Genomic DNA, 25,265 nt, shown 5'->3' with positions numbered 1-25,265 from the left:
AACAAGCAGGTACTCACCATTTTAGTAGTTTTTCCCTTTTTTATATTTTGCCTTTATTAGCTGCATTCTCTAATGACTCAAAGCTCCACTTCTCCCTTTATGGAATCATATGTAATGATGTGGGCAGAATTGAAAATGAGGAATTGGACAAAGATTTCATTGTGTCTGTGAGGAATAATTTAGCAGGAGATTTAACTTTTAAAATTTTATCTTTATATAAATACTTAAAAATTAGAGAATATTATATGACATCTTCAAATGTTATTGGTGGGGGACATTTCATACAACCCACTGTTCTCCCACATTTAATCCTCCATCTACACATAATGCCATCTGCATCCTACTAATCATATTTTTTTGTCTGTGAATGATCTGTTCTCTGATTAATTTGCCAGTTTGGGAGATGAAAAACCAGAGTTTCTGAGAGAAAGCAAAACCTCCCTCTGTATTGACCAGCTAACTTGCCTTCAATTGGTGGGAGGAAAAAAATAATCTTCTTGTTGATTCAGTGAGAATTGATCTCTGGTCTTTTTCAGATCACTTAAGAGTCACAACATTCAGTATGTTTCTCCTAAGACTCCTGGAACATGCAGGCATAATACTTGACCATTTTCTATGTAAACACATTTTCTATAAATATTTTTTAGGCAGACTATATAAAGGATGCTAAGAATAAATCAGTTATTGTTGTTCACACCTTACATTACATGTATCTTTAAAAACTCAGTGATAGTTTTCATCATCACCACCACATGCAGTTTATTGGTAGCTTGAAGTGGGTTAACAAATTGACTGTGCATATCCTTTAGAAGTATGACTGGTGAATTATGAAAGGTTTTGCATATTCAAGATAGTAAATGTAATGTTTCCAACCCGCCATTGTTAAAAAAAATTTTAAACATCCAACAGCAAGTACCACATTTGCCATATGTTGTCAGAATGCAGTTTTCATAATTCTCATGACCACTTCCATCCACTGTGTATATCTATGTTCAAGCCTGTAATAGAAAGACAACTTGGAATATGATTATCCCTGAAAAAACCACTTTGCTTAATTTCTATTTTATTTCTGTAAAATGTGCAAATTATGTTATTGTTGCATATTTACTTATGGAAGTATGTAAAAATTAACTTTTGGTCAGATCTGTCATATTACATATAGCTGTATTATTTAACTAGGAGATATGTCCATTCAGCTTAGATTCTACTGCAGGATGAATAAAATGTCATTAAGATGTGATATGCACATACTGACTAAGGAAATCAACTATCACAATCTCCCTACAGTCATGAAAGTGTAGGGGGTTGTAATGGATTGTTTTTAAACTGGAATTTCTTTTGGTTTGACTTAACAAATAACTTTTTATTCAATAAGAATGCACTTTATTTTTTATACTAAAAGTTTCTTTGACTCCCGTCTCCTATTGGAGGTTGGCGACTGCTTTGGCAAATTTTGAGTGATCTTCAGCCATTCTGTATGGTCTTGCAGAGCTCTTGCGCTGTCTGATGTATGCCAGGTAAGATCCTCTTCATCTTCCTTGCGCTCTTCTTCCATTTATCTTCCCTTTTATAATCAATTGAAGTATCTTATATTTTTCATTACGAAGGATGTGACCAAGATAGGTAATTTTTCTTTTTATGGTATTTAAAAGTTCACTCAATTTCTCCAAGACGATTTTGAAGATTCTATTGTCAGCTAGAAGAACTGTATCATCATCATATCAGATGTTATTGATGATTTCACCATTTACATTAATCCTTTCCTTTTTAAGATTTTTTGAAATATGACATCTGTGTATATGTTAAAAAGGAGATGCGACAGCACACATCCTTGTCTTACTCCTCTTTAGATGTTAATGGACTCTAATAATGGCATCAACTTGAACAGATACCTTTTGGTTTCGATATAAGTATCATCCAATTTTTTTAATAGTTCATTTTAGCGTGTTGGACTTTGCCAAATGCTTTCTTGAAGTCGATGAAGCAAATGCATACTTCCTTGTTTTGGTCACTACATTTCTGGAATAAGATTTGAGAATAGAAAAGAGTCTTGCTTGTTCTCAGACTGCTTCTAACGTCGCATTGGGTATCACTTATGGTATCCACCCAGTCACTTAGCTGTGTGTGTGTGTGTGTGTGTGTGTGTGTGTGTGTGTGTGTGTGTGTGTGCACGTGCAAGCAAACAAACAAACACATGCATGTATCATGATGATGATAAAATCAAGCTATGCTGTTGCTGATTTGATGTATTTTGAAGCAGTAATAAATGTTTTAATTTATCCCTTTCTTAGCATTGATTTTTTTTTTTGCAGATGTATCTTTGGAAGTTGTTTGTCTTAAAATTTGCTATTTTCTTACACAAATTTCTTACAGAAGAAATGCAAAATCAGAAGCAACTGCAGTGGGAAAGACTTCAAAACCAGAAAAGGATAAAACTAGTGCTTTAGAAGCTTATGATCTTAATAATTATGCCAGTAAGCAACTTATTTACTTAGAATTTTATAGATCTTCACCACATATATTGGTAATTCTATAATCTTAAAACAGATGTAACTGGATATTCAGTTTGTTACATTTTTAGTATCCATTTGTCCATGTAAGATCTTATGGAACTATAAAACGTAAAAACTGCATATGAATTGGAACAATTTGGATGGGAACTTTAGTTTTCAGTATTGCATTAAATCTAGATAAATATTTGGTTTACCAATTTTCACAGAACCACCTGTTTTGGCATGCGCTGTGAAATTAGTTATTCATAACTTCCTTTTAACTTATTTGGTTTGCTTGCATTATTGATAAATCCATCATTGTAAATACAATGTTTCTTTTTTGTATGGTAACTTTAGATTTCAATGTTGTATTAAATCTGTATAAATATTTGGTTTACCATTTTTCACAAAACTACCTGTTTTGATGTGTGTGTATGTACTATGAACTCAGGTATAAATTCATCATTGTTTATATATGATATTCCTTCTGCTGTTATAGAAATGCTTCTTTTCTTGAGTTCCACTATAGTTGCAGTAGTTGACTTTCACTTGCAACGAATGGGTTTAAATCGCATCTTGAATGTAAGCAATCTTTCATAAGATGTACATGTGACACCTGTGTCTGCTAATAGATTAAAAACATGATCAATGCAGTAAAGATTTGACAATTTGCAACTGATACTGAAAATTTGTATTGATAAGGTGTTGCCTATTTTCAATAAATTTACTATGAAATCTTTACTCGGACATATTTTTATTCATTGAAGCTGAAGATCAGTTAGCTGTCTTGTATATGAAGGTGACAAGAGGACTTTTTTGTTTGAAACTAGTTTATCCTGCACAAAACGTCACACTGCAATTGGAGAATACATACAAATAACACCTAATACATACCAAGCATTAGTTGCTCCAGCCATAATTCCATCAAAAGTTTTCTTCGTGTATATGTGTCTTACTTTAATGTAAGTATTCTGTAGATAATTTAATGTTAACCATAACACCATCTGTAGGACATTTTACCATCTAATAACCCAGACTTTGTGGATTGGTGTGGTCAACTATAAAATAATGTATATTTTTAAATATTAAGTAAATAAATACAAATCTGAAAGCGCACCCCAACTCAACATCACCAGAGTTAAAGATCGGTACTATCAGCATAAGAAGTCTGAATGGTAAAGAAATGGAGCTAGCTGAGTAATTAGATAAGTACCAGATCGACATAATAGGGGTGACTGAAACAAAAAAGACAAAAACTGGTGAGAACTTGACATTGTCAGCATCCAGGAATGCTTTAGCAGAGCTAATCTCAGGTGGTATGGTCACTTAAACAGAATGGGCGAAGAAGAATTAGCAAAACAAGTGTTCTCTGCCAGGTTGGCAGGAAAATGACCCAGAGGAAGACGAAGATATAGGTGGATTGATACGGTACAAAGTGCCTTAACTGATAGAAATATAAGATCTGATAATGTTGGAGTCTTGACAAGTAACAGACTGATTTGGAGGAAAATGGTAGATAGGAAGTTAGTAATGATGTAAATTTTTCGTGTAGTACTATCATATCCTGTACACCCCTTGAGGGTACATGTCAGGAATTTGATGATGATTAAATATTAAGAGGACTGGGATTCAGAATTTGGTTTATAGTAACAGTATTCTCTATGATGGTCAAAATCTTTTTGTTGGAGTAAGTCATGTTTTAGCAATCTGCTTATGTGCTACAACAAGGTGACCTTTCACTGATAAGAGAGAGAGAGAGAGAGGCATATACAATGATATACTTACATTCTTCAAAGTCTTTTGATGGATTGCCACGTGACAAGCTAGCAATCCATCAAAGATAATTGGGTATCAGTGGGTTGTGTATAGGAGAGTGATATACTTAAGTCACTAACATTATTATTCAACATGTATGTTAATAATATTGCGATGATGCAATGTTGAAAAGAACTGTGAGGAGCAGAGCAGATCTTGTGGATTTGCAGGAGGATCTAAATAGATTATGTAAGTGGAGCTGATAGTTTAATCTCACAAAGTGCAGGTTCTTGAAATTTGGTAGGCAAGATTAGGGTGCATACTATACAATTAATGGGGAAATTTTGAAGAGATGGAGAGATCTTTCAGTGGTGGTGGAAAGCATCGATGATGATGAGGACCTTGACATGCAGAAGCAGACAAGTTATAACTCCCTTCTGTGTAAAGCCTTCATCAGGTTGCACATGGACTATTGTACACAGATTTGGCCCCTCTATATTAGAGGATATATATATTAGTGAGGGTCCAGAGAAGATTATGGTGATAATTAGTCTTTGGGATGTTGGATATAAAGCCATATTGAAGGAATGCAGCTTGCAAAGCCTTTTGAATAGGAGCACATGTGTGAGAAAGAGAGAGGGATGGGGATGTGTATGACAGACATTTAATTGGTAGAGGATTGTTGATGGGTTAATTTGTAGTAGATTATTCATAGAGTAAATGGAGACGAGGATAGAACTAGAGATCATCACTGGAAGGTGTGAGCAAGAGAGTGAAGAGCTGGTTCTTTGTCCATGGAGACTGGTTGGCGAGTGCAAGTCATGATTTGATGACTTTGCAAGAGTGTGGACCTTATTTTACTTGAATGTGGACCATATTCTACTTCGAAGGGGAAGAAACTGTAGCTTATCTAGGTATATTAGTTGATGGTGGATTAAATATAGAATTTGTAATATTTTGAAACATAGTCTGCTCTATTTTATGTGTATAAAAACAATTGAAAGAACAAGTTATTGAATTCTTTTATGTTTAGTTGCATATTATAGAAAGACTTAATTGATATGTTCATATTGTTTACTTAATATTTATAGAATGAATAATTTAAATTAACTGGGGGAAATAGCTACTCTGTGAAGGAATGACTTGTGGACAATAGCATTCCAAAAATCGACTGGCCGGCTTAGAGCCCTGACCTGAATCCCATAGAACACCTTTGGGATGAATTAGAATGCCGACCGCTCCAGACTCCCAATGACCCACATCACGAACTCTATTTGTTTTATCTGTTAAATTATCTGTTTTAAAAACGGATATCTCCCCCTCCCCCCCCCTTTTCTTTACATCAAGAAAAGGTAATTATGTCAGAAGAGACACTACATACTAGGAAAGATCTGTGTGCGTATCTGTACAGTTAAGAGTGTATTATCATAATGGAGGAAGTAAAAATAATATGCGACTATTACTTAAAGAGAGAAGGATAAGCAAGTTACACTATCTGATCAAAAGTATCCGGACACCTACTCAAAAGTGTTATCAGACTTTCCCTGTGATACACTTTCCAGTAGTGAACATTAATATGGGGTAGGTCCACTATTTGCTTGTATGACAGCTCTAACTTTGCCAGGGATACTTTCTACCAGATGTTGGAATGTCTTTGGAGGAATGGCAGCCCATTTTTCCTTAAGAGCTATAGCCTGAGCAGTTCGTGACATGGGTCATTGGGGTCTGGAGCGAAGTCGATGTTCTAATTCATCCCAAAGGTGTTCTATGGGATTCAGGTCAGGGCTCTGGGCCAGCCAGTCCATTTCTGGAATGTTATTGTCCACAAACCATTCCTTCACAGACCTTGTTTTATGGCAGGTAGCATTGTCATGCTGATACAGACAATAGTCATCACCGAATGATCTTCTACCATAGGCAGTACGCAACAGGTCAAAATGTCTTTTACCCTTCCGCATTTAGATTTCCGTGTAGTATTAAGAGAGGACCAAGTCCATTCCATGACAAATCCCCACATTCTAATGTCACCTCCTCCAAATTTCACTGTTGGCACTATACACACTTTGCAGGAATCGTTCTCCAGGCATCCGCCACACCTACACCCTCCCATCGGACTGCCACATGGTAAAGCATGATTCATCACTCCAAATCACACATTTCCAGTTCTCCAGGGGCATCACTCTTTACACCACTGCAAACAGCACTTAGTTCACAGGAGAAATGTTTGGTTTATGGGCAGCTGCTTGACCATGGAAACCTATTCCTCTTAACTCTCGATGCACAGTCATGGTGCTTGCTGGACAGTTAGTAGCACTGCGGAACTCCCAGGTGATTGTTTCACTTGATGTCTGGTGATTTCCACGAGCCACCTTCTTCAACGCTCAATGGTCCCTGTCTGTCATTAAATGCGGCCTACCCAACTGTGGTTTTGTTGTGGTTGTGCCTTCACGTTTCCACTTCACAATCACGTTGCCAACTGTTGACTTGGGCAACTTGAAGAGGGTTAAAATGTCTGACAGATTTCTTACTGATCTGGCAACCAATAACTAGTCCACATTCAAAGTCATTGAGCTTCCTTAACCTACCCATTCTGCTCGTACTTCTTATCACTGAACAACCCACCGCTCCTTTTATACCAGTAAGTGAGGTCGTGACATCTAGATATCAGTTTACAAATTACACAGGGGTATCCAGATACTTTTGATCAAATAGTGTATTATTAATGGAGTATTATAGTAGTGATATTGACTGCAGCCTGAAAGAACTGAATATTAAATTTTTGTAGTAACTTTGTGATATTTATCTGAAGTAATATATATGAACATGTTAGATGGATTAAGATCTTAGATTTAATAATGTCAGAGGAATTAGCAATGGACTATATAATTAAGAAACTTGTAGCAGCCAAAAACTGTTTGAACTGCACAGCAAACTCGGTTTCACTCAAGAGTTTCTTCAAACTCTTGAGTGAAAGATAGTCTAGATGCAAAATCAGAGTATGTGTCACCCAGAATTCCCTGTTATCTCTGCTTTTTCCCATCTATGTGGCTGACATCCCACACACGCTTATCACCACAGTGGCTATATATGCTGATGATACTGCTATAATGGTACTCCCGCCAACCTACATTGGCAACTGAGAAACTGGAAAAAAAAATCAGAATGATAAACTTCTGACACCATTAAGGTCAAAGCTGCTTGACTTTAGAAAATTGTTCTCACATTTGTTGTAGTTCACCTAGGACTACTCAGAATAATTGATTGTATTCAGAACAGAGTAATTTGCTTACTTGATGACCCCTCTCTCACCGACTAGTCTTTTTTCCATTGATGTTTTGTTGCTACATTGCCATTTCCATATATATTGCCATATATTGCTCCATTCACTTAACCACAAGTATTAATCCACTTTCTTCTAGTCACATTTGAACACTTGGATCTGCTACTTTACCCATTTACAATTTTGCTCCCAACTCATTGAACCAGTATCTCATCTGCCTTTATTTCCTACAAAGCTGATCTTTGGAACAGTCTCTTGTTGTTTTTCTCACTGATTACAATCCTCAAGTCTTCAGGCAATGGATACCAAATTCGTTTCTTATGATCATTTGCATACACGTGGCACTGCCTTGATACATACATATATTGGTTTAATGAGTACCACCTACCATTTTGTCTTGGTTTTATTCATTATGAGAAAGCCTTTGATTCATCAAAAATGTGTGCATTAAAGCATTAAGAAACCAACAAGTGGAGGAACCATATTTTAGTACCAAGAAATCAGCATATACTAATGCAACAGATCATTTTATTGGAAACATCTCTACAGTGAAAATAAAGAAATGCATGAAAATAAGTTCTCCAAAACTAATTATAGCATGCCAAGAAGAAGTGTTATTGTACATCCGAACTTCGTAGAATCAAACTTGGCTTCATGTCAAGAATAGTCAATTCATGCTGAAGGGGAGAAAGAAATAAAGGCTGTATGAATTGGCCACCAACACGTGAAATCACGTGCTTTTTACATAAATTTTCCAACTGTTGTACAAGCAAAATAGTTACCACTTTAAGAATTAGAATTTTCATAAAAGAAAAGCTAATTTTCCGACTTACAATAATACACACTCATCCTACGAAACACATTGATTACCCTAATATCGGAATGGATTCTCCTTCTTTTGACATGCACAGAAGTGTTGAAGGGTCTCGCATCTGTGGGCGTACAGTATCTTTACCTCAAGTCCACAAGAATTAGACTCGTGTCTGAACTCCACCTTTGCTAGCAACACAGCTGACTTAAAGATAAATCTGCAGAAGATGACATTTCTGCAATAGCTATGTAATAATAATAACCAGAAATAACAATCAGTGATGATAAAATTGAACAAGTAGATCATTGCCTATACTTATGACAATAGATACCACTGGATCAAAAGATGACCAGTGCTTGGGTGGAAAGCACTGGTCATCTTTTCAAAAATTATAGTCAATATTCAAAAGCCAATTACCACTATGTGCAATAGCTATGTAATAATAATAACCAGAAATAACAATCAGTGATGATAAAATTGAACAAGTAGATCATTACCTATACTTATGACAATAGATATCACTGGATCAAAGGATGACCAGTGCTTGGGTGGAAAGCACTGGTCATCTTTTCGAAAATTGCAGCCAATATTCAAAAGCCAATTACCACTATGTGTGATAAGGAAAGTTTTTGCATATTGACATAGTTGTGAACCATGGACATTAAATGCAAAGAAAACTCAATGTAAGGATACTATTTAGTATAGAAAGATTTGTACTTGGTATCACATGACTGGATTGCAAAAGGAATACTTGGATAAGAACTCAGTCTTCAACATTATAGAAAGAGTGAAATGCCTAATATGACAATGGCCTTGGCATGTTACTCAACAAGAAGACCAACAATTGGCAAAAGAATTACTGGATTCCGTGGGAGGAAAAACAACCACAGTGCTAACCAAAATTGCAGTGGATTGATGAAATCATCAGATTTGCAGGAGTGACATGGGGAAGGAAGAGTAGTTGACTGACAATTTTGGAGTCATCTTAGAAAGGCCTTTATCTGACAGTTTTTTAGTTTTCAAAAGTTATGGTCTTCCACCTAGTAGTTGACTACAATAAGAAATACTTTGGAGCAAACATCCCAAAACACTACATTGAACAAGTAAAGTTTTTAAATTTTTCCAATAGCTCACAGTGGGTGAGCCAGATGCTCAGTGATCACCCTTAATCCAGTGATTTCTTTGCATATCTGACAAAGGGATAAGGGACCACAGGTCCAGTCAATTCATCATGCCAGAACATTTAAATTGGTATCTTCTTGAGTCTGCCTACTGCTGTTGAGACATCAGTAAAGATCAAAACCAGTGTGGGTAGTGACTAATGACCCTTCTCGTGTTTTTGCATTTGTTAGATGCTAAAGTCAACAGCCTCTGCATACTGCTTGAAACAGTATGCAGAGGCTGTTTCACAAGGCCTTTCTTGTGACTTCTGCAACTGGATCCACAGCTTTCCCTCTCTGGTTGTATGTTATGTGCAGTGGTGGATGCAGCGTAAGAAATTTCTTGCAAATTATGTCATAACAAATGATGGATTTATTGTGGTTGTTATAAAACAAAATGAAAGCCTACTAGTTTTACCACAGATACTTGGCTTCTTCTGGGTTAGGATGAACAAAATATATAATAAAAGGCTAACGTAACTGTAGAAACCGTTACAATATAAGTTGAAATGAAACCACGAGAAATGTGGCAACTGGCTTGAGTTAGCTATTGTTCAGTATTGGGTGCAGATATTTGATTGATTGATTAGTTCTGAAAGATGTAATGAGCAATATCAAAATATCACACGGAGTCAATCCTTGATTTCTGTTGAGTGTGCCTTGCAAACAATGATATGTGATGTGTGGGAAAAATGAAAAGTTAGACCCAGACCTACCATAACATTGAATGCAATAAGAGCTCTATGCATTACAGAGAAGGTAACTTCACTGGTCATGAAGAATCTACATAATCATCCTTTCACAAGTCACACTCAAAAGGAATCAAGGATTGCTCCTGTGTGATATTTGGAAATGCACATATTACTGAACAATAATTAATTTGTGCCAGTTCCCACGTCGATGTGGTTTTGTTTCAGTTTGTAGTGTAATGGTTTCTACATGTTTTTATGTATTTTACTAGTGTTATGGTTCATGTTAGCCTTTTATCATATTTTTTGTTCATCCTAACCTAGAAGAAACAACAAGTATCTGTGATATCATGAAGTAAAACTAGTAGGTTTTAATTTTTATTTTGTTACAACCAGAATAAGCCATTCTATTTTAATGTAGAATTATTTTTATTGGCCAAAAGTCTATTTAATCATCATCATAATGGATTATAATCTGAAGTGTTAATCTTTTAACTATTTAAAACAGTAAATAGTATCACGTAAGTATCTAATAAGTAGTATCACGTGTGAAAGCATGACTGCTTTTATACCAGGATAACCATTATAATTGAGATGTGGTAAGTTCCACTTATAAGTAGGTAGCTGAGCACCATTATAGTTTAAGTACTGAATTTCTGTTCTTTTGTTTCAGTTTATTTCATGATTTTATGTTCTTATGTCTCTTTAAAGGTAACAGAATTAGGCTTTCTAGTTTAGCCTCATCTTTGAAGCTTCAGGTATACATGTTTATTTTCCTTATTACCAGTTGCATAACAAATAATGGCTATTTTCGAGAAGATCATGTCTGCAATGACATACATAAAATTGAATGATATGGCTTGGACAATGTTCCGTTTAGTTTCCAGATCATCGAACCCTTAGTTCTTAACGTTGCTTATCTTCTTACATGTTCACAACTTCTCACTTGTGGATTTATATAAGCTTTGGAGAACGGTTTTAATTGTTCTCCCATTCTGTATTGAAATTTCTTAAGTCATGTTTGACTTTTAGCCATATGAACAGAGAAATGTTTTTCCTTTTGATTATGTACAAATTGGCTCTCACTCTTATGTGGATCACCTTTTTAAAGTAAGTAACACTAAACTTAAAGCAAAAATAGGAGATAATTGTCATTAATACTTTTTTTTTAAATGTTATCTTTAAAGTAAGTAGTTATAATACAACCAAATTAAGAAGCAGAATGCATTGATTGCATTCTCAAATCTGAAGTTAGAAATTATGGGTAAATTTTAGTGAATTAAACTAAATTAGAACATAAATAATTAAAGTGTAGTATTATGCAGCTAGTTGAATAAGTTTACATGGAGTTAGTACTATTGCATGCTGAAATATCACCTGTTTTGTAATAGATGTTAATGATATGCAAAATCACTTTGCCAGAAAGTAATAATATGATATATAATAATAATAGTCTTGTCTCTGAATAAGGTAAGACTGAATTATATATAGTGGATATAATAATGACAAGTAACAGACTGGTTAGGAGGAAAATTGTAGATAGAAAGTTAGTAATGATGTAAATTTTTCATGTAGTACTATCATATCCTGTACATCCCTTGAGGGTACATGGCAGGAATTTGATTATGATATAATGAGGAACAGTAGCAAAGTATTATCATGAACCAAATACCAGTATGTTAAATAAAGGGAATACCTGTCATGATAAAGCAGTATTCTGACTTTGATCTTCTACTTGAAGTAATCCAGTTTTTAGAGTGTATGCTTCAGAATAAGTGGCTCTTATATTTTCTAAAATCAGTTAACAGCTGGTCTCCATCTTTATCATTGCCAGTATGTGTGCAGTGAAGGATAAATGGATAACCTAGTAGAACCTACTCCTGAAAGTTCAGGGTTAAAATGCACTAAGGTCAGTCTTCTGCCAATCAGATATGTTTCTGGAGCTATACAGGCACTTCATGGACTTCACTATTAACGTGTCACTTTTCATGTAATTAGATTTCTGCTGCTTGGAAAATTTAGTAATATCACATTTCACACTATATAGCACATGTCATTTTGATAATTCTTGTGCTGTTAAGTATTACTGAAAAAAGGTACCAATCACAGTCCATTAAGAATATTATTTTTAGCCAACAATGTTATTTCTAGTGAACTGAATTTACTAGAAAATGAGAGTAGACCTTCAAGAATATTTTAAATCGATTTTCTTTTTATGAGAAGAGGTGCTGCTTATTATTCTTTCACCTGAAGACTGAGATAGTCATTCTTATAGAAATGGCAGGGCTTTACTTTCTGGAAGCATGTTTTTCTTCTAGAAGAGCACACACATTATTAAGACATAATACACTAGTATTATAGATTTAGTTCTTTGGCCATAATTCCCAAAACAATATTTCAGTTTCTCTGTGATGTATCACATCACAGAACAGAAATGTAAATTTCTGCAACCACTTAACTGTTGCTTAGTGATATCCAAATATTTTATTTGCAATCATCTCCTTAATTCATTCCATTAAGAGAATGATGGGGGTCAGGAAATTTAATGTTATATGCATATTCTGTGTGTGTGTGTCAGTTAGTTTCTCTATCTTGCAGGATAACAGAAAGAAATACATAAGCTTGCTGTAGTGCAAGTCATTGGTATTTAAATCAGTTTCTCCACCATCTTATTTTATATTTTCAGAGTGTGGTTATACATACTGCGATTATCTTTTATTTGCTTGTAGGTGTAGTAATTATTGATGACAGACCAGAAGTCAACATGGATGATTCACCTTTCTTATGTGATGCAGATGATGGTTTTCAAGAAGTAACATCCAAAAAACGGCATAAAGCAATGATTGATGGTGATGTCAAAAAGATCAAAAAAGAGGTAATGTTCAGCCAAACGTTTTTTGAACTAAATATATGTTTATTTGAAAATACTTTAAATAACGTATATAAATGATTTTTTTTTACTTTATTTTTACTCTAAATAAATGAAAAACTCTGCATAAATTGGTAGATTCATAAATTTCATTTTGATGCACAACGAGATCTTATGTCTAAGCAGAATGAATTTATCATAATTTAAATGCATTGGCAGATAAGATTAATTTGGAAGAAAATGATTGATCAGAAGTTAATAATAATGCAACTTTTTCATTGTAGTATTATTGTAGATTTATATCATAATTATCCTGTACACGGTGTGAGATTACATATCAGGAATTTGATGATGATTTTTGAAAACTAAGAATTTGATGAAATTATTGGTTTCAAAAACCTGCATAAACATCAGTATAGCAGCACAATTATTTTCCACTTCAACACTGTTGCCTCCTCTCTTTTTTTCCTCTCATTTGACTTCTTTCCATTGTACAGCTGCAGTATACACCGTATATTTCTTGTAAAGTTTAACATACACATGTAAAATGCAATAAATGAAATAGCTCACTGTGTATGATTTAAAGATTAATTTTAAAAAAAATAAATTATCAGTGTTAGAAAAAAAGTATCCCATGAAGCTGACAGTTGGGAAAAAATAAGTGAGGAAATGTATCATTCCTCAATATACAAATCTACAATTGTCTTTGCATATGTAAAGCATAGAGAAAATGTTTATAAGGAGCAGAATCATGGGTGTGAAATCTGAATTCTTTCTACAGTATCAAAGAATGGCTCTTGTGAAAGAACTTTCAAGTGATTTAAAATATTGATTGAATATCTGAACAACAAGTAGCTACATTACTAAATGTGCTCAAAGTACTGTATGTAACATTTGGAATAAAATCTCTCGACTAATCTTTTACACTATTGGTTGAAAATATCATGCAACTAATAATATAAAAAACATTATTCAAATTAAGGGGATATTAAATCCCACATTGTTTTAAAACCGAATAAGAAACTCAAAGATTGCAATCAGAGAGTTTCATGCCGAATATAGTAAACTATAAAAGTATCGGCGGTTACTAGCATGAGCTAATGCAAGTAGTCCTAGTACGTTGTACAATCTCAGGCAGCTCGTCGCAAAGGTGGGGAAAGTTCTGATCGCTAATCTTGGTATTTTCCATAATGTAAAAACATATTTCCTAGGAAATGTATGCTGTTATTACATTATGGTGGGAGGTCACTATCCAGACCGGTTTCAGCCTTTTTTGAGGCTTCATCAGTGAGTAGCTAGACCAAATAGTTTTATTTGGTCTAGCTACTCGCAAATTATGGTACAATTACTGATAATTACTTATCTAAACTAATTCAATCATGCAGGTGTAACCTGGGCTTTCTTAATCTTTCTCAACATGAAGCAAAATGTATTACTAAACAAATTATGAATTCCTTCTAACTACATAACATTCTTGGGTAATCACTTACCAAATCTTAGTCTTAGGGACTATTTGACTGTAATAAAACTATATATTCAATCACAACTCTTTACAGGTCCTCATACACAGAGCTACAACATTCTGCTTGTGGATCAGATTCTAAAGTCCTGTTACACTTCGAAAGTCACTTACCAAATCTTAGTCTTAGGGACTATTTGACTGTAATAAAACTATATATTCAATCACAACTCTTTACAGGTCCTCATACACAGAGCTACAACATTCTGCTTGTGGATCAGATTCTAAAGTCCTGTTACACTTCGAAAGTCCAATAACTGATTAGTTCCTATTTTTGCACAAACCCAAACCATACATGCATTTCATGTTTGTCCCTAAGAACTTGCATCATCATGAAAGTTCTTACATTACCGGGCCATTAGGATCTCTCTCTGGCTTTCTCTTTTGATCATCTGTTATGTTCTTACGGCTCATCGTTTCTTCCTTCGGTTTACAGCTTTCAGAAAAGACTGGCTAGCGAATATGTTCACGATTCACTTCCTTTGATGTAGGCGAAGCTGGTCTGCGGGGATCGGTCCACTTGGTTCTGCATACTATCTTGCTCTACGCTGATTTCACCGCTGTGCCGAGGCCTATGCTCGTGCTGGATCTCTGTCTGACCAAATAGCTGCCTATGGACATCGTCCTACTCGAAATTCTTTCTCTGGGAATGACAGGAACAAGATGATAAAAGCCTCTAGTCTGCGTTGCCAAGCTCTATATATTCACTGCTGTGATATTCTCCCTACTACGTCATTCTTTTTACCCGGCACCTAATTCTTCTGCACCCTGTGCTGTCACTCCTCCTTGTGTGTCCACGGGAAACTCTCGCACGCCTTTTTAGACTTTGCGTACGTGACTGCCTCCGGACATGTTCTTAATCCGCTTATCTAGTCTGAAACTTTGATCTAAACTTTCGCATACTAAAAATTTCTTCCTATTTTCAACCTCTGTTGTACTTACAAAGACACTTAACATTATAATACATAAGAAGAATTTTAAATCATGGACTTTATCATTATTTTACAATCAATTTCACCTTTACCAATATACAAATATTTCTCCGAGAATTTTGATACTTGTTAAATCTGACTGAAATGTAGCACAGTCGATTTCTGCTTCATTCAAGATTTAACAGTATTCAATCTCAAGATTGAATCCTTTTCAGTCATTTACTCCATTTGTATCATTTCCTTTCATCAGATTTTTCAATCATGCTGATTTAATCCAAGTACTATGACCTGCACTCTTCCCTCTAAACAGCAATGAAACGTCTATCCCTGACATATAGTCTTGTTCACAGCTCTACTGATGGCAGTACTCTCCACTCCTCTTTCATTATCAAAACCTTTTAGTGCTCAAGTAAGTTGCATTTAAAAATCCTAACCAGTAACTGATTATTGTAGAAAGGCTTATACGTTGGTTATGCATTATTAAAACACTTAAGGAATTGAACAACATAGTTAAGGATATAAATTAAATTAAACTTTAATAAATATTTTCCGATATTTTGGCAACGTCACATTGCCATCTTCTAAAGGAACTTACAAAAAAAGTTACGTGCACGTAGGCACTACAACACAGAAACTGGGAATGAAGAGATGAAGCTATTGTTCTCCTAACAGTCCTGATGGTGCCCTCTAGCGGGCTAAGTAGGTGTTCTTGGCCGTTGGGCTGAAGGTCTGCTGATGTAGGCCTCCCAAATTTGGGGCAGTCGCATGCAGCCAAATTTGTTGAGGTTTGGAGAATTTCTTAGGGCTGAGGCTGATTCCATAAAGAGTCTTTCAAATTTGTATTTGCTACGGTGTATTACTGTAGCTTTCTTCCACCGTATTCTGTGGCGTGTATCCAGAGCATGGTCCGCAAGCCCAGAATGACTGTATTTGTGAAAACGGATGTAGTCCTTGTGTTCCAAAATTCTGATATTTGCTGTCCTGCCTGTTTGGCCACAGTAAGACAGTTTACAACTGCAAGGGACCTGGTATACACTAGGTAGGTCTAGGGGAAGTGGTTGGTTTTTAGTGGAGCGGATAAGGGATGCCAATTTTCTGTAAGGTTTGTAACAGGAGGTCAGGTCATGTTTTTTTAAGATTTTGGTAATCTTTTCCGAGGTGCCTCGGATGTAGGGAATGGTGATGGATTTAGAGTAATCCTTGTTGTGGGGGGGGGGGGGGGGTCTGTGGTTTGTAGGTTCTAATTTTTTTTGGGGGGGGGGGGTAGCCATTGGCTGAGAAAGTGTTGTGAATGTGATTTAGTTCAGTGTTTAGGGCCAAGTCGTTTGAACAGATTAGTTTAGCCCTGTTGTATAGTGGTGTTTTCACTACTCCATATTGTTGTGTGTGTGGGGGGGGGGGGGGTTGTTGTGAATGTATCTGCCTGTATGGGTGGGTTTTCTGTATACTGAGAAAACCAAGGTTCCATTAGGCTGGCGGGTGACTAGTGTGTCTAGGAAAGGGAGACTGTTGTTTTCCTCTTTTTCCAGAGTGAATTTGATTCTGGGGTGTTGGTTGTTTAAGTGTTAAGAAGGAGAGAAGTGTTTCAGAGCCATGTGGTCAAATAGCGAACACATCATCAACGTAGCGAACCATATGGTTGGTTTTTGTGGGGCAGAGGCTAAGGCTTTTTCTTCAAAGGTCTCCATAAAGAAATTGGCTTAGGGTGGGGAGAGTGGTGAACCCATGGCTGTCCCCTCTATTTGTTTGTAGAATTTTCCTTGCCAAACGAAATAGCCTGAGTTCATTGTGAACTGAAATAAGGCTGAGATATCGGGAGAAAATTTAGCTTGGATTAGCTCTTTTTTAGATAAAGTTTCCTTGAGTGGGACATTTGTAAATAAAGAGGAGACATCAAAGCTGACCATTATGTCAGTATGTTGGAGTGTAAGGTTTTCTATGCTGGCTTTGAAATGGGCTGAGTTTTTTATGTGTGATGGTGTGTTGCCAGTATAGTGTGTGAGCTCTTTGGCCAAATGTTTAGCTAATTTGTATGTGGGGGAATCAATGCCATCCACTATGGGACGTAATGGCACATTTTCTTTGTGTATTTTTGGGAGTTTGTAAATACGGGGGGAAGGGGGGGGGTATAGAGTTAAACAGCTTTAATCTGTTGGTAACTTCTACAGGCCAAGAAGTGACTCTCTTAAGGAGCCTGTGAAGTTTTCTAATTTGAGAGTTGGTGGGATTGTAATTGATAGGGAGGTAAGTGGCCCAATCTGATAGAAGAGCATTCAGCTTACCTGTGTAGTCCTTTTGGTTAAGTACTACAGTTGCATTTCCCTTATCCGCTTTGGTGATAACTAATTCTTTATTATTCTTCATTTCCTGTAGAGCTTTATATTCCTTGTTGGATATGTTGGTTTTTGGTGGTCTTGCTTTGGAAAGGACACAGGCTACATCCAGTCGTACACTGTTGGCGACTTGATGTGGAAGGTGGCGGATTCTGCGTTCAATCTGGGTCATCATATCCTCACTAGGTATTTTATTGGGAGCAATGGCGAAGTTGTGTCCACTTGACAATGCGTTAAGTGCTTCAGGGTGACTGAAGAAAGGTTGATTACCGTGTTGGTAGCACGTTTTGGAAAAGCGGGTAGAGTTCTTTTTTAATTTTTCGAATTTTTTCATCTGTCGGCCTCGTATTTTTTTCAATTTTTTTTCGGCAGCGGTACATGAGACGTCATGTAAAATCGACCAAGTTCGTGGTTTAAAGTGTACAAAAGCTCATCTTCGACGGCACGAATAGCTTCGTTAATGTCCGCTAAGAGCGACTGCGTGGCGGTGATTTGTTCGCGTAGCTAGCACGGTTATATATTCGGAGAGCTTTTTGTGACACAAGTCTTGGCAAGTTGCATGAATGGAGCTCATATACATATATAAAATACTACTTTCAGTTTCGTATTTTAAAGTTATAAGTGCAAGCACGCATGCCATAGTAAATGTCTTTCATTTTACAAAAAATCCTACATAATCATCAGTTTATTGTATTTCTAGCTATAGATGCTGAACTAATTTGGTTTTACTTATTGATAATAATCAATTTCCATATTTCATGTTTTTTTTTTTCTTTTTTTATAGCCCAGAAGTCGAAACAAAAGTGGATCAAGGGCACGTCAGAGTAGACTGCCACCACGATTAGCAAAACAGCGAGAAAACAATCAGCTCACCTTCAGCAAATCCACAGTTTCTTCAACTAATACTTCGTGGGAAATTTCCTCAGAATCTGCTGGTTTAAAGCAGAATTTGCAATATTCAGTCAAAGGTAATTAAAATATAAAAATATATATAAAGAAATTTGACATTCGGTTGTCATTTTTTGACTAATTGGTATCATGGTTCCTGTTGTTTAGTTCTTGTAAGCATATGAATTATATCAGTTTAATTGTTAGGAAACAATCCAGAGTTAAAATGTCAGTGTGTTCAGTAGTTTTACTTCAAATGTAGATTGCCCTGTCCTCCCCCGTTCCTCTCTCTCTCTCTCATTTTATTTTATTTTTTATTTTTTTTATACTGCCATGCTTTTACGAGATTTCACAGCATAACTGTACTATACTACTGTATTTGGTTTAAATTTAAGGAGATATTATTGTTTCATCAAGAACTGAGAGGTGTAGTAGCACCACAACATGCTTGTGTTGGATTTTGAAAATCTACCCTGTTTTTAGAAGCATTTTAATCCCTTTTAAGATATCAGAAATGTGGATCTTGTGTCATTTGCATTCTTAGATGGTACATTGCATACATTTATGCCTGATATGATACAGATGCTCAAAATTAAAATTATTGTATTAGAATTGGGAAAGATAATTTTAATAATAAAATATAAAGGTGAAGTTTTATCTTAAAAAATACAAGGCATATCCAAAAACTACGTTTCACTGTCATCTATATCAGTAGCACATGTGGTAGTAGTGGGGATAAACCTGTTTGATGTTGCAGGAGTCAAGACAGACACGGAAAACATATTTCACACTCCACAAGTTCGCTATTGTATTGTGAAATGAATAAGAAATCAAATTTTTCCTAGTTGTGGGATTCCAATGTGTGTGTGTGGGGGGGGGGGGGATTACACATTTACCTCCTGGAAGATTCTGTGCACTGTTGTGAAACACATGTAACATTTTGCTCATTGACCTTATGCCTCAAGGAAGGAACAGTAAACATCGCTGCTTACTATGAGCTTAAATAATTGCAGCTGTCTATTCCATACAAAAGAAATAGGTCTCATCTTTGAGAATGCATGATGTCAAGCTTCTGCTTAAACGTGCAAACTGACTGAACATTTCAACTGGGAAGTCTTGCACCCGCAATGCTGGCATGAAAGTAGCCATGGAAGATTGGGTCAAAACACTGGTAGCAGACTACTTTGGGGGGGTACAAAAACATGCTGAAGTATGAGACTTGTTTTAAAATGGGGAGAGGGTGAATATATATGCTTAAAGTAGTGACAGGAAAGTCATAACGAAAATGTTATTTTCGTTCATGTACAACCGATCAGAACTTTGTGAGCCTATCTTGTACAGAGGTAAAAATGCAGCTAAGGACACAAAGTTATTCCATCCAAATTTATTGTTATTAGACTATAATTAGATTATAAAAATTAATTGTCCTAGAAAGTCTTAAGTCATCTATGCAGCATGAAGTGAGCCTCTGTGGCTCAGTGTTGAGAAAGCCCTTTGGATGAAAAGACCAGATTTCAAACCCCATCCTAGAGCTTTCAAATATAGGTAAGTTGGCTGTCTCATACAGAGGTGGTTGTTTTTCATTCCAGAAACTTGAATTTTTCATCCTTCAAACTGACCAGTGGAAACACACAAAAAAGGGAGGGGGGGTAAAACACGACTATTTTGGCTTATAACAGCCTTCATCAGATGACATTATAAAAGAAAAGAAAAAACACTAAACACTGATGGTTAATTATGTATATAGTCTCTATACATAATTAGCATGAAAACGTAGTTGTATTTAAAGCTGTTCTTTCGTTTGCATTGTTGGGATAGTGCGTGCTTGCAGCATCACGTGAACGCCAGTACATGATTACAGCTGAATGACTATCTGGAAGGTTGTAGCTCAAGTTATTATTTAGATGTTCAGGGTTGAGGATGATTTCTCTAGATTCTACGATTTTTCTCTCCAATTCATCATGGCAACGAAAGATGTTGGTAGATCTATCCCAGCAGACTGTATGACTTGGGTTTTCATTATTAGGATCAGCCGAGAAAAGGATATGGCTTGATAAGGCACTGGCTTGCTGTCTCTTGTAAGCAATGTCCTTCATGTGTTCCTCCATACGTAATTCAATAGATTTGTCCATCTGGCCAAAAGAATCTCCGATACAAAACGTACTCTCTCTTTTCTGTTTCATCAAAAAAAAGAACTTTAGCTCAAATACTAGAAGAATCTTTAGATAATGAGAGTTGGCATATCTTTAATATGAACTGTGAATCTCAAGCAGCCCAAATACAATATGATAACAAAGTAAATCTTATCAGAAAATTTGAAACATTAAAAAGAGTACAAAATAATAGGAACTTCTCAAAACCCCACATCAACTTTGACAAAGTCATAATTAACAAATCTTCTCACATACTTTCAGACGAAGAAAAAAGCATCCTTAGTAGAGGTCTAAATTTTATTCCTTCTCCAAAATTTATCCCAAAAGAATCACTCCTTCCAAAATAGAAAAAGTTACTTCATTCCTCCCTTCACAAGATGCAAAACTTCTGCATATTAAATCCATCTTTATTATCAATAATGCAAAACCACCCACAGATAACATTTCTTTGACAGAACGCAAAGCAATTAAGAGGTTAAAAAATAACAGATATGATTATTCTTCCTGCAGACAAAGGCAATGCAACACCTATCCTCAACTCTGAAGATTACCAAAATAAGATGCTTGAATTACTACAAAGTGATACCTACTCAATACTTGAGAGAGATTCAACTTGAGAACTTCAAAATTGTACCAACAACTTATCAAAAACTACCACTGAACTGTCTCGAAACATTCGTCTGTCTCTACGCTCTCTCCATCCTTTTATTCCACGCATATATGGAGTTCCAAAAATCCATGAAGAAAACACCCCACTACTTCCCATTGTGGAAGGTATTGATTCTCCAATGTACAAACTTTCTAAACATCTTGCAAAATACCTCAAATGTTTTTCAGACAAGTCTTCATCCTTTATCAATAACACAATGGACTTTGTTTCGTACATTAAGGATGTGACAGTTAATGAAGATGAAATCATGACTAACGTTGACATAATTTCCTTGTTCACTAATGTCCCAACAGATGAAGTCATAACATTACTCAAAGACAAGTTATCCAAAAAAATGTTGGCCTTACTTACCCATTGCATCAAGCCCTGTTACTTTTGATTCCAAGATACTATATACAAGCAAAATCATGGTCTGGCGATGGGTAATCCTTTATCCCCTGTTCTTGCAAATATTTACTTGGAGGATTTTGAAGCCAAGGCTATCTCTTCCTTTGCTTTAACACCTAAAGTTTGGAAATGTTATATTGATGACATTTTCCTCATTTGGAGCCATGGACATGATTCCCTAATGGATTTCCTGGAACATCTCAATAGTCAACATCCAACTATAAAGTTCACAGCCAAGCTTGAAACTGATAGTTCCCTGTCTTTTCTAGATGTAAAACTGACCCACTCTTCTGGTAAACTTAAAATTTCGATGTATAAAAAGCCTACACATACCAACTGATATCTTCATAGTCAGTCCCATCACTTTCCTCCCCAAAAATTTGGAATAATTTCTACCTTGGGACATAGAGCTCACTCTCTTCTTGATGACACAAATGAAATTCAAAAAGAAATCAACTATCTCAAAACTATTTTCTTACTTAATGGATATTCTGAAAGAATTATTGAAAAATTCCTTCTTAATCTTCCTAGTCATCACATAGAAGAAATAAATGCATTTAAAGGCAATATATCTATTCCTTACATAAGTTCAATTTCACAAAAATTAGCCAAGGTTCTAAGAAAATACAATATCAGAACTTTGTTCACTCCACTTCCAAAAATCCGCTGCTTAATAAACCACCCAAAACCTTTTCATCATCATCTTAAATATCCTGGTGTGTACAAAATATGGTGTGATTGTGATATTCTTTATTTTGGCCAGACGGACAAATCTATTGAATTACGTATGGAGAAACACACGAGGGACATTGCTTACAAGAGACAGCGAGCCAGTGCCTTATCAAAACCCAAGTTTTCATCATTAGGATCAGTTTCATTGCCATGATGAATTGGAGAGAAAAATCGTAGAATTAAGGAAAATCATCCTCAAACCTGCACATCTAAATATTAACTTGAGCTACAACCCCCCAGATAGTCATTCAGCTGTAATCATGTACTTGCGTTCACGTGATGCTGCAAGCACGCACTTTCCAACAATGCAATAAACGAAAGAACAGCTTTAAATATAAATTTAAATACAATTTTCATGCTAATTATGTATAGAGATTCTAAGGTGTTTATAGTTTTTTAACCATCAGTGTTTAGTGTTTTTTCTTTTCTTTTATAATGTCGTCTGATGAAGTCTGTTATAAGCCAAAACTAGTTGTGTTTTACTATTAAACACGACTAGTTTTTTTTTTTTATCTAACTCTCGGTTTAAGTATTCAGCTCTATTTTACAATATATATATACATATACAGTAAAAACCCCTTTTTTTTATACTTTTCATGGGACTTATGGAAAAAAGGTGTAAATAGCAGGAAATGTAAAAAAAAATTTAAAAAAGGCTAAAAGATGACTTACTGCTAGTATGTGAGTTTATATACTAGATTACAAAATTTAATAACTGAAAATAAATGAATTTACAATTACTTACATTTATCTATTTAAAAAAATCTTTAATTGTTGATTTTTTTTTTTTTTTTGACATAGCACCAGATTGCTTTGCATTGAGTTCAATGCTTGACCTGTTTTTAACTATCCTGTTCAAAGTGGACACAGAGAATCCATGATCTTTTACTAAATGCACACGTCTTCCAGCATGCCAATCTACACGTCACAGAATTACCATCTTTTCTTCTACCGAAATACATTTTTTTCCCCCATGTTACTAACATGGATCATCCACCACCGCAACTTGAAAGCAACTTTCACACACTAAATGACGTAGCAGAAATTCTGCAATATCAATTCATATTGTGATTGGAAAATCACGGTATAGCTCATCACTACATTACTGCTACAAGCGTGCAGGTCACCGTGATGGTGGAAGTGAAACTACAGCCGAAAGCAACGCCATCTGGGAACAGAAATGCATAGATTTCCGCAGAAATAGCTTCGAAAATCAGTATTGCCACGCAAGGGGGAAAAAATGCAAATCACAGGAAATAACGTCCACATCAAGTTGTTAATGGCGGGAAAACAATATATCGTAAGAATAGGCCTTAAGGCAGGACCAACGGAAAATAAAGTAAATTGCAACGTAAAAACATGGTTTTACTGTATATATGTATGCATATGAGCAACTGCCTTATTCTAAAATTGTTTCCAAAAGCCAAAGATATTTTCTTGATCAAGGCTATAACAGCCTCTAAATCCTGCTGATTGTGTAACATGAAGCTTATCTCTTAGGGGTCATCAAAATCATATCCCAAAACAAATCTCCATACATATACATTATCATAATTAGAACTTCTTTTCCAATGTGTATGTTCATAATCTCTTATGGAAAGAGATTAACTTAATAAAGTACAAGTGTTGGATTGAGCTAATTAGTGCTATTAACAATTCTTCACCTTACAGATGGAGATTCTGTGATGTCCTCTCAATAAAGGAACAACTGTTTTATTTAGTGCAAAACAGGAAAACATGGTAAAAAATTGCAAATCAGGTGATGTGGACTTTCAGATTTCAAATGGGAACACTATTCAGTGCAGCTTGTTGTCTGAATCCCATGGTAGAAAAATATGAAATATTAGAAATAGCTGTGTAAATATAGAGAAAGATCTCTTCTGAACATAGAATAGCTGATTGTGAAATAAAACCCATCATCAAATTCCTAATATATATCCTCCATGGGTGTACAGGATATGATAGTACTACATGAAAAACTTACATCATTACTAATTTCCTATCTACAATTTTCCTCCAAATCAGTCTGTTAAATGTCAAGACTCCAATATTATCAGGTCTTATATTTCTGTCTTCTAAGGCACTTTTTACTGTATCAACCTACCTATATATTGGTCTTCCTCTGGGTCTTTTTCCTGCCAACTGGCAGAGAACACTTGTTTTGCTAATCTTTCCTCTCCCATTCTGCTTACATGACCATACCACTTGAGATTGGCTCTGCTAATGCATTCCTGGATGGTGACAATATCAAGTTATTTCCTAATATCCTCATTTTTAATATGATATTGCCATTGATGCCATCTTTTCATGCCCATAATCTTTCTCAGGACTCTCATATCTGCGGTCTCTAGTCTTTGGTCAAGTGTTTTATTTCTTACCCAGCTCTCAGATCCATAAGTTAAAACTGGTTTGAACACTGTCTTGTATACAGCTAATTTAGTGTTTTGCTAATTCCTCTCTTATTCCATATAAATCTATTCCATTAACTTCCTACCACACCAGCTTTGTTGATTCTCTTATCTATTTCCATATTTAACTTACCATCTTCTCTAAAAATCGTGCCTAAGTAAATGAAATGTTTAATTTGTTCTATAG

At 35.5% G+C, this 25,265-nt stretch overlaps 1 protein-coding gene across 4 annotated transcripts in view; it reads left to right on the top strand.

The window, feature by feature from the left end:
• LOC150092429 (uncharacterized) overlaps positions 1-25,265 on the top strand; it is a 366,960-nt gene that overhangs the window by 267,503 nt on the left and 74,192 nt on the right. For 3 of the 4 annotated variants that reach the window (XM_090415095.1, XM_090415094.1, XM_090415092.1), the window contains 3 exons: positions 2,374-2,474; positions 12,917-13,062; positions 18,625-18,808. In XM_090415095.1, coding sequence (XP_090271221.1) covers positions 2,374-2,474; positions 12,917-13,062; positions 18,625-18,808 — 431 coding nt within the window. The remainder of the gene's footprint in view (positions 1-2,373; positions 2,475-12,916; positions 13,063-18,624; positions 18,809-25,265) is intronic. The other variant, XM_090415093.1, reaches the window with a different exon arrangement.

The sequence above is a fragment of the Typopeltis vanoorti genome, chromosome 26 (assembly GCF_054136105.1).
Source record: "Typopeltis vanoorti isolate ZY-2024b chromosome 26, IOZ_Tvanoo_1.0, whole genome shotgun sequence".
In the NCBI taxonomy this organism is placed as follows: Eukaryota; Metazoa; Arthropoda; class Arachnida; order Uropygi; family Thelyphonidae; genus Typopeltis; species Typopeltis vanoorti.
Note: the sequence above shows the minus strand (reverse complement) of the source record. Positions and strands in the feature narration are given on the sequence as shown.